The 14,740-nt window shown below is 38.1% G+C and overlaps 1 protein-coding gene across 3 annotated transcripts in view; it reads left to right on the forward strand.

Moving 5' to 3' along the window:
• Nucleotides 1-13,372, forward strand: part of LOC102293412 (proline-rich protein 5-like) — a 46,034-nt gene extending 32,662 nt beyond the window's left edge. For all 3 annotated transcript variants that reach the window (XM_005933510.3, XM_005933511.3, XM_014337170.2), the window contains 5 exons: nt 2,929-2,995; nt 4,320-4,411; nt 5,996-6,133; nt 7,555-7,672; nt 10,984-13,372. In XM_005933510.3, the coding sequence (XP_005933572.1) occupies nt 2,929-2,995; nt 4,320-4,411; nt 5,996-6,133; nt 7,555-7,672; nt 10,984-11,423 (855 nt within the window). In that variant the 3' untranslated portion in view covers nt 11,424-13,372. The remainder of the gene's footprint in view (nt 1-2,928; nt 2,996-4,319; nt 4,412-5,995; nt 6,134-7,554; nt 7,673-10,983) is intronic.
• Nucleotides 13,373-14,740: the final 1,368 nt, after the last annotated feature.

The raw sequence follows: 14,740 nt of genomic DNA on the forward strand, positions 1-14,740 counted from the left end.
ATTAAATTGTTATGGATTGTGAGCCACAGGAACTACTGTATCACTGCCATTGTAGTTTTTGTGAGACTTGTAGTATTTTAGTTCTGTCTCGCTTGTATTACTGATCTTAAAATTGGAAAGGCATTTATTATGAAATTGCAGGCTTTTTTTGACAACACATCCCCTTTGTGTTCGGATGTGTTTGTGTCCTTTTTAATTTTTCTTTCTTTTCTGTTTTTTTTTTTTGTTTTTGTTTTTTTTAAATGATCTGCATGTTATGTCAGCACTGAGTTTCTGGTCTTCTTTGTGCTGAAATGTCTTTCCTCTTCACATCCTGAAGCAGCTTAGCTTTCATTCTGTCATGACATTCAGATTAAATTTTTTGTGGTTATTCTGAAGGACTTCAGTAAAAAAAAAAGAAGTAATATTTAAATATCCAGTGTTATTATCAACAGTACAGTTCTGCTTTATATATGCACCAAACAGCCACAGCATTATAATCATATTATAATACATATTATGCAAATAAAGTGAAAAATACTGAACATTACAAATCACTATAATGTTCTGTTAGGAAAACCTTGCAATCAAGCATTCATGTGGATAATATTGGACATGTACTAAGTCCTTCTAAAAGCCAATATGTTTACAGAGCTGCTTGAAAAGCCTCTGGGCACTGATTTAGGTATTTATTCACCTCATCGTGCTTTTTTTAAAAAGCACTTTGCTCTCAGACTGCAGGCTTATTCGTGGTTCCTAGTTCATTGTTCAAGTTGTTCAAGTAGAATGGGAGACAGGCCCTTCATTACGGAACCAGCTTCCAGTTTGGATTTGGAGAGACAGACACACTCTCTGCTTTTAAGATTGGACTTAAAACTTTCATTTTTATAAGGAGGCTTTTAGTTAGGGCTGGAGATATCGAGATTAGACTCGGCAACCAGTGGCAATACAATATTTCCACAGTCTGGAACTGAACTCTATTCTCCCAAACAAGAATGCTCGCCTCAAAAGAGTGGGATTTATCAGAGATTACCTTCAGAACTTGGGAGTAAAGCATGGAATAATTAGCCTGCTTGTAGTCTTGACTTCAACCCCGTCAAGCACCTGTGGGACTTCGGTGTGCTCTTCTTGTACAGATTCACTAACTTGTGACAAATGCTGGTTGAAGAATGAAATGCCATCCCCCAGTAGTATGTGATCCACATGAGGAGCAGAGAGCAGAGGTGAAGGACTGCAGTGGCTGTGGATGCTTCTTCCACATGCTTTTGAAGCCTGTTTGTTTGAATCAAATGTGGCTCCATTTAGGGGGAAAGAAACCGGCTTTGCAGCTATATACACTTTACTACCAAGAAGCATTGTTAGAAGTCGGAGGTGACTCTACAGACAAGGCGCAGGAACTTTCACTTGAGCCAGATGAAACTATGGTGTCATTTGATATAGTCTCTCTCTTCACTTGCATACCTACAACAGAGGCAGTGGAGACTGTTAGAAAACCCCGATCAGATTTGCACACTGTTAGATCCTAAAAACAAATGAATCCAAATTTGGTTAATGAATCCAGCCGTAATTTCCTTTTCTTTTTTTCTTTTTTTTTGCTCAGAATAAGAACATTTCCATACAAATATTTGTAAATGAATCTCATTATTTGTTTGTTTTTTAATGTCTTTGTAGTACATTGAGTTACCTAATGTTAGTCACTGCACAAGAGAACCAATGACTGAATCTCTTGATATTAATTGATATGACTGCTTCAGTCATTTAGCTTTAATCAATTTGCTCTGAACTCAAGGTCAAGAAACAATTTTCACCTTTAGATCTCTCTCAATGGCTCAGATACTTTATGAATTACTTTCACTAACACCAGAATTCAATTCATAACACTGAAATTCTTAGAAAACCTCAATTTAAAAATTGTGTCACTAGGAACAATCCATGGTACTAGAACTGCAGTCCCTGATCAGTGTCAGCCGTTGCCAAAAGAGCCAAGCAAACCAAACAAAAAAGCGCTGTGAGTGCTCCAAGTCTGGTTGCCCCGCGCAACTGAGAAACCACAGGGCTCCTGGTTCCTGTGACGAGCGAAAAGAGCTGCGAAACTAAAGAGCAATCTCTGCTGTATCTCATTATCTGAAAGGAAATGTGTGCTGTGTAAATGTGTTCACTGTTACAGTGATTATAGTTTCCTGTGCTACTTACTAACACAATAAATAAGGAAGAACAGCAATGCTTTTTATACTCTGCCTTTAAAATATTTGACCCATGTGTTAAAACAGCTGTATGCATGCTATAATAACAATAATACCTTGTTGGTCACTGCTTCAGTAGTGATATTTTTACATAAATACAAGCTAGAGTGGCTGTGGCCCAAGAGGTAGAGCAGGTCATCGACTAGCTGGAAGGTCAGTGATAAGATATTGAACCCTGAGTTGCCTGTGATGCATCCATGTGAGTGTTATTATAGTGATATCAGGTTGAAAGTGCTTAGGTTAGAAAAAAGTACTCTTATAAATGAACCTCATAGTATTAAAATGCTTTGCGTGCTCAAATTGAGTAGAAAAGTACCAACCACAATATTTATAATATGATTAGTTCTTTTGTAATGTATGAATGGATTTTTGTTTGGGTATTAGTGCGTTAATTTAGCAGGTTAGGACACTGACAATGATTTTCAGATAGCGCTGAACACAGGATCACACAGTATTTGGACTGGTTAACTTTCAGTCTGAATCTTTGGGAATCTCTTTATAATCCTGTCTTCTGTTCTAATCTGACATGTGGTAAGATTAAATGTGTGATTATTTTCTTTTTTATGTTTTCCCAATTTGAAATGGCAGTTGCATGAAATGTGGCGTGAAATTTAAAGACATCAGCTTGTAGATGATGACCTACTTATTGGCTTGATTGTCCTGGATACACAGTTCAAATCTTTGTCTGTCTGTGTTGATGTTTTAGAATCAGCTGCTGAGTCGAGGTCTATCTGGAGTCCTGGAACAGATCCTTCTTCAAAACAGTGACACTGGTTAGTAGGGTGTTAATATAAAGAAGCTGGAATCTCTTATGTTTAGTTCGCCCTATGTTTACTATCAGCTCAGAACAATGTAGAAGAGAACAGGCCTGGATCAGCACTGTCTCATATTGCCCATAAAATAGAAAATGAATACATTCTTGTAACTGTAGGATTTAAAATGACAGAAGGGAAATTTGATTAGGTGGTGTGGTATTTAAGCCACTGAGAATTCTGCATGAAGTCATTTGCAAATAAGTAAGGTTTATTTACATAGTGCTTTTCAAGAACAAAATTCAAAAACTGTTTTACAGAAATAGGGATACAATATGTCTGTGGAGGTTCTCAGTCCTCCAGGCCACCTCGCCAAGGGATTAATAAAGTTCTGTTCTAACTCTTTAAAAAGCAAGGATGGGGGTACAGAGCTCAAGTACACTTGGGTTGTGCAGCAGAACAATGATCTAAAGCACACCAGCAACCTCTGAATGACTCAAAAAAATAAATAAAGGTTTTGACTTGGCCTAATTACATTTTAGACTAAAGCTAAGATGCCTTTACATGAGCTTACACAGGCCGTTCTCTCAAAAATGAGCAGTCTGTTTAAAGTCTGGCTGAATTTAAACAATTCAGGAAAGAAGAGTGGGCCAATTCCTCTGAAAGACTAGAATTTCTTATGTTGCTATGTATGCGTCTCTATCCAGTTAATCCCACCAAGAAATGTTGAAGTTTATAGCACTCTAACATTATATTATGTTTTCAATCAGCTGGGGAAAATATTTAGCTGAATCTGCTCTTAATAATTGTCATTCCATTAAGACTGAACAGAGTAAGTTAGTGGAATTTGGATTAAAGGGAACTGTATTGATATTTTTGCACTCCCACTGTAGAAGTTATTGAATTCTGTTATGTTGGGTTTTTTTAGCTGGTTTAGTAAATTGTGACTATTGTGTGTAAAAACTGGTTGAAAGGATTGAACTAATAATTGTTTCTCTAATAATTTTGACTGATTTAAAATGTGAAAAAATAAAAATGTGTTAGACTGTGACACTGATGGCACCCCACATTTTCCAAAGGTTGCTGTAGTGGCCGTGTCTGATATTTTCTGATGGACCATTGAATCACTGCATACATGATTGTTGCCACTATGTTGCAGCCAAATAAAGGATATTGATCTGTTATAAAGTAACAGGTTTCAGCAGAACATCATGCTCGTGTCTATCTTCTGTTAACCTGTTTGTTTATACAGACAGAAAAACAGTACGAGTAAGTCCTCAGATGGTGGGAAAAGCTCAGCATATCACTGTAATATTGGTTGTATTTCTAACTCGTGTCCCCACAGATGACAACCAGCTTAATGTCCTTGCCTGTATGTGGGACCAGTTCTTCACAGAGACCCTCCCTACACTGCAGGCCATCTTCTACCCTGTCCAGGTAAAGTGTTCATCGTCCACATTACAAAAATGTATAGTTCAGTTCTTCCCGAACTTTAATAATACGGCATTCAATTAAACCAAGACTTCTGGAGCCTTTTTATATTATGTTACTTATGTTATGTTACTTTAAATCTGCCAATCCAGAAAAATGATTGTCTGCAAAACTGACTGTATAATGTTGTGATCTGTGGTGACAGTAGAAAGCAGGTGAAAGAGAGAGATGAGGTATGCACTTTAAAGAAGAGGAATAAAATCTAGTAGAAGAAAGACGGGTACAATCTGTGTGAATTGGAGTTGGGGAGGTGTAATGTTTAAGATGCATGAAGTACAGGTAGTGAAGGCAGATGAGTTTAAATACCTGGGGATAACCATTTGAAGGAACAGTGTAAAAGAGAGAAGTCAAGAAGAGGTTGCAGGCAGGTGAAGTGGGCAATTTGTGACAAAAGGGAAGCGGCGAGGAAGGATGGTAGTGAGACCAACTATATTATAGAGTTTAAAGATGGTTAGTCTTACAAAAAACATGGGGAGGAGCTAGATGAGTCAGGAGTGGCAGATCATGCTCAGTGTTTGTAGACTAAATAAGAGAGGCAAGGATGAGATTGTGTGAACATGTAGAGATAAGGGCTTGTGGATAAATTAAGCAAAGGATATTGAAGAAGGAGCAGCTAAGGGTATTGAGACAGGAAGAAAAAATGAAGACCAAAGGGGAAATTCATTAATGTAGGGACTGAGGACATGCAGAGGGTTGGTGTGACTGGAGATGTAGGCCCCTAAAAGGAGAGGCTGAAAGAAGACATTCGTATAGTACCAGTTAACAACAAGATGCCATATAATGTACGATATAGACTCAAAAAATGTTAGAGAGAGAGAGAGAAGCCTGATGATCAGATGAGTAATCACTGAGATATGGAAGAAGAAAAGGAACTCCCATTTAACAGCAGAACCAGGCTCAGGGCGCAGGGGTGAACAAATGAAAACTGTGATGTTCATAAAAGTAAATCTTTTTCTTTTCTTGCTACATTTTTGAATTTGTGAGATTACCACAATGGTATCGGAACAGTCAGAAGTTTTTTCTGTTATTGTCACAGCTCAATTGTCCAAAAAATGTTTTGGGAAAAAAAAATTGTTTGTCCAAAGAATGTTTTGGACACACAATATTGTGTGTCCAAAACAGCTGTGTCATGGGCTTAGTCTGTGTCTGTGCGTGGTTTTAGAAGATCTAAAGTTACAGATTTAAAGCCTTACATCACCTGGGGTCATTTGAGTGCAGAGGTTATTAGATTAACCCTCTGATCTGAGGACTGAAGTAAAGTGCTTCTGAGCGATATTTTTCATTCTTTTTGGTTGTATTTTTTCACATTATCTAGATTTGAAATCATATTGGGATGAAAAGCCCACATGAGGTCACCGTAATGTAAGTTATGAAATTTTAATGGGAAGACTTGGCTGAAAGTGAAAGTAGGGCGCAGGTAGCAGTGATTATGGTTAAGGCAAGTGTCCAGCAAATTAACCAATACTGAAATGTTGTCTTTAATAATAGTCTGTGTTTATGTATTTTTAAATATGACTTTGTGCATTCCAGGGTCAGGAGCTGACTGTGAGACAGATGGCTCTCTTGGCCTTCAGAGACCTGGTGCTGTTAAAACTTCACCTGGAGGACACTCTGGGAAATGCAACCTCTATTCCTCCATCAGTCACACAGATGCTACTGGTGTTACAGGTAAACACACAGTCACACACAATCACTCGCTCTATTTAAGTTAATTACATGTCAGTTACAGCCTTTATTTCTTAATTAGTACGATATTTCTTCATGGCCAACATCACTGTAACCCAGAAACCCAGAAAATACAATCGGATACATATGAAACAGTTTGTCCATGTTAGCTTAATCATATTATTTGGAAATGCAGCTAAAACTGAGCTTGCATCAAATGTTAATGTCCCAAAAGATAAAGAAAAGCTATGAGCATAACATAAGAATGCAGTTAGGTCAGAGGTGTGGCCATTATTAAACAGAAAGTACCTGTGAGTCCATAAAAGTTTTCATTTTGGGTTTATTGCTAACATATTTGACTCTTATGTGAGCTACGTACTGGTGTTGTTGTTGGTGAAATTAAAGATAAAAATGCAAAAATAAAAGAACAGGCTATTTAAAAGTACTAATCATCACTAATACCCCTAGATCTAAACAACAGCTTTTTGATTTTTGGATACAGATATTACTTATCAATACACTAGTTGATACCATTCTCTATATTTTATATAAAATAAAGATATAACAGACGTTATAATTCTGACACATTACGGGGCCAAAATAATCGTACTTCTGCCATCGATATTACTACAATACTAAATTGTTTTTCATTGTCATGACAGTTTACACTAAATTCAGACTTAGTGTAAACTTAGGCTAGCTACATGGTAGTTGTTGCTGTTGTGATGATTTGTTACCAAGCATTCAGGACCTAAATCAACCCAAATCAACTTGACTCCACTGTAATAAATGGTGGGGAATTTTTTCACAATAATTAAGCAATTTAAGAATTTGGTTGTACGTTTGATCTGACAGAACTATGCCTGCTGCTTGTCTACATTTAAAGAAATACTTACTAAAGGTTCATTTAGTGTTGGGCCAGGAGGTTGCCCTGAAGATGCTGATATAAAGCATTGACTGCTTGCTAAAGTAAACATATTGTGCTGTGAAGAATGTTATATTTGCAAATGTAACTAACATCCTGTATAGAAGATTGCATTTAGTTGAATTTTTCATTAGTTGTAAAATGAGCCCAGTCTTTTGAACATTCTGACCTGTCGGCTTTGACCGCAAAAAACAAAATATTAACGCACAGCGATGTCAAATGTAATCCCTTGAAATTGGCACATTTTATTGGGGGTTAGTTAGAAATTAGAAAGTATCAGATATATTAGATTGCATTAATACTGCATGAATTCCAGTAGCAGTACAGTTTGCCTAGATGCTTCTCATTACTACTGACCACTGTTGTCCTGGTATCCATCCTTACTTAGTATTTTGAAGTGAGAAAAAAATGTCTTCAGTTTTTAAAATATCATACAGAGGCCCAAAGATACTCACTTAACATCAAAAATTGTATGAACGTCTTTGTCTTTTTCTGCCAGGGTATCCATGAGTCGGGTGTTCCAAGTTCGGAGTATCACCGTTTGGAGAGTCTCGTGGAAATTGTTGTGTCTCCATATATCTGCAATGTCCTGCACAATAGAAACAGCCACCAATTAGGTCAGTCCACTGATCACTGATACTGCTTTTACATTACATTGATTTGTTACAGTTAAAGTTACAAGTTACAGATTTTAAGGCTTATATCACCTTGGGTCACCTGAGCGCAGAGGTTATTGGTTTAACCTTCTGAGTTGAGGACTAACGTAAAGTGCTTTTGAGCTTTATTTTTCACTCATTGTGGTTCTACTTTTTTCCACATTATCTGGATATGACATTGTATTAAAAATAAAATACCAGAATTGGCAGGTTGATGGCAGAAATCTTGTGCTTTTCACAGATGTCAAGGGTTCCAGAGAACCATGGAAAGTGTTATGCTGCATGTAACATTGTTCAGCACAACCACTTTGGTGGTGGGTTAGTGATGGTCTGGCGAAGGACACACATACTTCTACAGGCTCTACAGGTTATAACACCCTGACTGCCATTAGGTATCAGAATGAAATCCATAGATCCATTGTCAGATGCTACACTGGTGTGATGGTCCCGGGGTTCCTCTTGGTGCACAACATTGCCAGGCCTCATGTGGTTAGAGTATATAGGCAGTTCCTGGAAGATGAAGAAAATTGATAACATGACTAGTCCACTTGCTCGCCTGGCTTAAATCCAACAGAACACCTCTGGGACATAATGTTTCAGTTCATCTAGTGCTGCTAGGTTGTACCTCAGACTGTCCAGGTGCTCAGTGATGCCCTGGTACAGATCTGAGATGAAACTCCCCAGGATGGCATCTGTCTATTGTTAGACAAGCACATGGGGGCCATGCAAACTACTGAGTACCATTTTGAGTTGTTGTAAAGACATTTCAGCATAATGGACTAGCCTGCTGCATCAATCTTTCACTTTGAGTTTTTGGGTTGTCTTTGAATTTACCCTTCTGTCACTTGATCATTTTCATTTCCATCAAAAAATGTAGCTTATCTGTGTTCCTAACACATTAACCAGTACTGATAGTGATTGCATGACTTTTTATAATCTTTTATCGTCCTTTTAACTTTTCAATAGCTAACCAATGATTTCTGATTTCAGGTTGCTCAAACATAAAAAAGGTGCATTGTTTTACATTGACCTCTGCATCCATCTGCAGTTGATTTTCAATACAAATCTAATGGTATAGATGTCTTTACTATGACAGATGGATTACATTAAGAAAGTAATGTTTATGTTTTTAAGAAATAATTAGTAAGTTTGCAACAAAAGTGCCTGCTGAACTTAGTCAGCTTGTTTCAGAGGTCAGAGGCAATGTGCTGTTTAAATCCTCTCAGAGGTTGGCCGCTTAATCTGCTCCTGCTGCATTGTAGTTTCATTCCAGCAATAACCAGTTACTTCACGTTTCAAAACACAATGTGCTCCTGTTGGAGGAGACTCTGAAAATGTTTTACACACATACACAATCTCTGCACGACTGAATAAAGATTAGTGGATCAAATAGCTGGGTTTAATTTCAGGATGGATCAGATCACAAATCTTGCTGTCTGCTACTGAACAGTTAGATCAGTGCTCGTCTTTCCTACAGCATTCTGACAGGAACACGTTAGTTACAATAAAGTGACGAACTGTAAATAAATAACCAAAGATATTTTCTATGAGTCATAATTCTTCACAGAATTATTAAAAACAGTCATTAAAGTGAACATATTCTGCTTTTCCTTCATTTCTGTCAGATATGTATGGAAAAATGGACATCTATCAAAACAACCTTACACCTCTGAACAGCTTTCTATTCAGGAAAGGATCTCATGGTGCCTTTCTACTTGCACCCTGTACATGTCTGCCATCTTGTGGTCACAGTTGGCTATTGTTTCTTGAGGGCAGTTTAAGTAGACTTGACTATAACCACTAGGGTTCTGGGCTGCACCACTAGAGTCTGACCCAGAAGTTATATCCATGTTTTGTACTGGCTGTGATCGGTGTTGATCATTTCTGTCATTTCATTGACGATTTGTGTCCTGTTAACAACAGCTCTGTCCCACTTCCCATTTAGGGGCTGCATCCATTGCAGGATAAATTGGGACGCAGCTAAAGGCTGGAATTTGTCAAGCTAAAAGGCCAGCATCCTCTTCTGGTTGTTTGCAGTATGTTTTCACTATGTGGAACACTAACAAGAAGCAAGTATGCTAGACTAGCTGCCCCTGGCTGTTCACTGATCTGAAGTCAGTAAAGTCTGAATGTCATTGTACACATGTGCAGACATGTTTGGAAACATAGCAGTAGCAAGTGAACAGGAAGTTTACATCATGATTGTCACCGCTGGGGGTTTCTCTGTATTGTTGTAGGCATTAGAGCTTCAGCAAACCATGGTGAGAACAATTATCTATAAATGAAGAAAACTTGGATCAGTGGTGAACCTTCCCAAGAGCAGCAAGCTTGCCAAAATTACTCTAAGAGCACATTGACAACTGGAGTCACAAGAGAACCTAGAATGACATCTAAAGAATTTCAGGGCTCATTGCAGGTCCAAGACTTTGGGGAAAATATTCTTTGGACTGAGGAGACAAATATAGGGTTAGATATAAAGGGCTGACAAAACTAATGTAGTAGTAATTCAAAAAAATAACATCATAGCAACAGTTAAACATGGTGGTAGTGTGTCGGTCTGGGGCAGCTTTCCTGTTTCAGGACATTGAGGACTTGCTGTAATCGAAGGAGCCATGAATTTGAGTCTGAAACAAAAGCACACTTGGGTTATACAGCACGGCAGTGAGCTGAAAAACACCATTAAGTCCACAAACAAAATGAAGGTTTTTAGTGGTGTAATCACAGTTTAGACTTAGACTGAGACCTTTTTGCGTACGGCACAACTAATTTTGAGTCGTTACCTGGTGATTTTTCAGAAAAACAGTATTTACTTAAGTACACTGTACTTTTCTGGGAATGGCCTGGTATTATGGGGTGACTTAACCCTGCATCCATGTGTTAGTGTTATTTATATTTTGCTAAACAGTTTGAAGCTGCAGTTATTAAAGTTAAATGAAAGAATCTGAATTAACTGCTGTTTGGTGACACCTGAATGATATGCTGTTGGAGTAAAACATTTTTCCAACACGCTTTTAATCCGAGTCACAGTAAAAGCTGTATTTTGACAATGTTGTAACGGTTTTTAATATGTAACATAGCTGATAGTTGAAAAAAAGGTTTTGATGGAAATCAGCATTATGTTTTGTAACTTAAGCTTCATGTAAGAAGAAGAAGTCTGATCTAATCTGAATGTGCAATCCACTTACTGAAAAAAGACTCTGGAAGTAATGACATGAAACAAAAATGACTTGTCGATTGAAATCAGTTTTCTGTTTTTATTTCTCCTAAACCAGAGCCCTGTCATCTACGTTCATCTGAAGCACTGCTAGGTGACCAGTCCCAGCCTGAGATTATGATCACACAGCATCATAGCTCATTGGACTCCTCATCTCTTTCTCCACTAGTAGAACAAGAAGGAGAGGCATATCTGGAGAAAGTTGGCGGTGTGCGGCGCCACACAGTGGCTAATGCACACTCTGATGTCCATCTGCTGTCAGTTTCAAACAAGATGCATGCTGGGATGGAGAACAGCAGAGGGGAAGAGGAACAGGGAGTTGTTGGGTTTTTGGTGGGGGCCAAGCCTATGAGTCCCATGAATTTCTGCCGCCAACTGGTCATGGGAGATTCTCCAAATTGCTCAGAAGACATTGGATATGTGAGACAGAACAAGATGAAAAACTTCAGGGTGACGAATGAAACTAACTGCAGAAAGAAACTCGCAGGACATTATTAAGATTGAAGAAAAAGCAAGAAACTGTGTAGGAATCACGAGGAAACGTCCGTACCAAGCTTGTTCATCTAGGATGGAAAGGTCTGCTCAGGGTCTTAACTGCAATGAATGTTTTAGCATCAGCTAAGAGCTGCTGTCAAGTTCCTCACTACTTATGAGGTTCTTTGACTTTGTATGTCTCCTAATATCAGGAGGTTCTCTTTTAAGACTGTTATTAAATAGCAAAATTGATTAATAAAACAAATTCATGTGCTTTACAGTACAATACCAGTCCAGACATTGGACACTTCTCAAACACTTTGAAAGAGTAGATTTGTTTTTATCTGTATTATTCTTTACTTTTCAAAAATAAAAATAATAAATGACACATTGATATGTTTATAATTAATACAAAAATTTAGTCTGACGTCACCATTTTTATCTTCATCAGTTTGTCACTTGGTTGGAGAGGTGTTTAGTTAGCCAGCCAGCCTTGTCATTGTTAACTATTAAAATTACCTACAAATTTGGTACCATTCAGCAACTTTGCTAAGAAACACAAAACTAAATAAAGAGCCCGTCAACTAGAATACAATGAATCTGGAAAGTATTCAAAGTACTTAATTTGTTCCACATTTTAACATGTTTCAGCCTCATTCAAAAAGAAACTAAATTAAAGTGTAGTTTCTCCCATTATTACTCTCAGAACCTCTCAAGTTCAGGGTTGATGGGACGCGTCAGTGCCAGTCATTTTCAGTTATTTCCAGTGATGTTCAATTCAGTTTTAATTTTATTTCTATTGAGCCATTAAACAATAGTCACTTCAAAATGCTTTATGTTGTTAAGTAAAGACCCTATAATAATGGAGAGAAGCGGCAACAATCCAACGACCCCTTTTCAGTGACCACTTAGCAACAGTGGGAAGGGTAAGCTTCCTTTTAACAGGATGAATCCTCTGTCAGAACCGGACTCGCTGAGAGGCAGCCTTCTACTGGGACTAATGGGAGGAAGACAGGATAAAAGACACATTTGTTTAATCATTTATTATTAACTAACGATTAAATGCCGAGTGAGTAAAAAAGTTAGGTGAAGAAATAATCAGTGCATCATGGGAAGCCCCCAGCAGCAAAGACATTTGCAGCATAACTAAGGGTGGATTCATTGTCACCAGATCCAGCCCTAACTATATGCTTTATCAGCAAGGACAGCTTTACGCCTAATCTTAAACTTGTCCCCCAAATCCAAACTGGGAGCTGGTTCCACAAAAGAGGGGCCTGAAAGCTGAAGGCTCGGACTCCCCTTCTACTTTCAAATACCCTAGGAACCGCAGACCAGCAGTCTGAAAAGCAAAGTGCTCTTTTGGGGAATACGGTACTACAAGGCTTTTAAACATAATATGGGGGCTGATTATTGAAAATGGTATGTAATGAGAAGGGTTTTAACTTCAAATCTGGATTTAACAGAGAGCCAGTGGGGATTAGCCTGTATGGGAGAAAAATGCCCTTTCTAATCCCTCTCAGTATCCTTGCTGTTTGGATCAACTGAGGGTTTTTTAATTAGTTTTTAGGACAGCTTGATAATAATCGGAAAAAATGTATGTTATGCCTTCGAAAGGTACTGCCTAGGGGAAGCGTGTATAATGTAAACAGAATTGTTCCTAATACGGAACCCTGCAGAACTCCGTAATTAACTCCATTTACAAGAACAAATTTGAGTCTGTTAGATGGATATGATTAAAACACTGCAGTGTAATGCCTTTTATTTCTATGCCATGCTGTAATCTCTGTAACAAAATATTGTGGTCAACATTACCGAACACTGAACTGAGGTCTCACAGGACAAGTACCGAGATGAGATCACTGTCAGAGGCCATAAGGATATTATTTTAACCTTCACTAACACTGTTTCTGTACTGTGATGTGATCTGAAATTTAACTGAAACTCTTGAAAATAAACCATTACTCTGCAGATAATGAGCTGTTTCATAACTACTCTGTCAACATTTTTTTTAAAGATAAAAGAAAGGTTGAAGATTTGCCAATGATTAGCTAACAAATCTGGGTCAAGTGATGGCTTTTTAAGAAATGCTTTCTACTTCAACCTTAAAGGCCTGTAGTTCACAGCCAATTAATAACGATAGGTGAAAATATCAATTAATGGTAGAACTTCTTTGAGCAGTCTTGAAGGATGCTCAATTGGGTTCAAGTCTGGGCTCCGGCTGGGCCACTCAAGAACATTTAAGGACAAAGGAATTGTCCTAAAACCACTCTTTCTTTCTTTTCTTTTTTTTATACTGGCCATGTGCTTAGGGTCATTGTCCTGTTGGAAGAAAAAACTTTTTGCCTTCAGGTGCCTTTTGGTAAACTCCAGGTGGGCTGTCATGTGCCTTTTACTGAGAAGTGGCTTCCATTTGGCCACTCTACAATACAGACCTTTGGGTGGAGTGCTGTAGAAATTATCCTTCTACAAGTTTCTCTCTCCATAGAGGAAAAGTGGAACTCTGTTAGTGACCATTGGGTCCTTGGTCATCTCGAGAACCAGTTCTTGTAGAGAACTTGTGGGCCACATCAGCACAAAGACTGAGCTATTTGCCTACACTAACAAGATATATGTTTGGAGGTTTAAAGAGGAGACTTTAAAACCTAAGAACACTGACCATTTTAAGGATGGTGGTGGTAGTAACATAATCTTTTGGAGCTAGCTAGCAACAGTGGTACTGATACAATGTATGCAGTGAATGGGTTGAAACTTAAGAATTTGGAATACCCCCAAATTCTTATGTTTCAACCCAAATCAAGAGCTAGGTGGTTGAAACTTGGACGCTCCAACATTGCAGTGATCCCAAAAACACATAAAAACTGGTTTTGGAATGGATAAAGCAGACTAACATTAAGCTTCCACAATGGCCTTCCCAAAGTCCCAACATCAATCCTTCTGAAAATTTGTGGATTACAAAAGCAAAATACAGGCCAGGAAAGCAACCAATTGCAATGAACTCATCAAATATCCAGCCAGAATTATTTTTGTAAGAGAAAATTCTCAATAAATTAAAACTTGTACATCAAATTCTTGTTTTTTTTTTAATTCATTAAAGCTGTATTCAGTACAAGTTTGTTAAAAGGCCCAGTGTTTTTCAGAGTGAATAATAAACTTCTAACCACAACTCTATATAATCTCTCCAGCGGGTTCTGGGTTCATGCTGGGGTCTCCTCCCTGTTGAGCGTGCCCGGAAAAACTCCAAAGGGAGGTGTCTAAGAGGCACCCTAAACAAATGCCCAAACCACATGAATAGGCTCCTTTTGAGACGCGGAGCATCAGCTTTTCTATGACATCCCTGTGGA

The sequence above is a fragment of the Haplochromis burtoni genome, unplaced genomic scaffold (genome assembly GCF_018398535.1).
Source record: "Haplochromis burtoni strain Fernald_Lab_line unplaced genomic scaffold, NCSU_Asbu1 Contig_169, whole genome shotgun sequence".
NCBI classification, from domain to species: Eukaryota; Metazoa; Chordata; class Actinopteri; order Cichliformes; family Cichlidae; genus Haplochromis; species Haplochromis burtoni.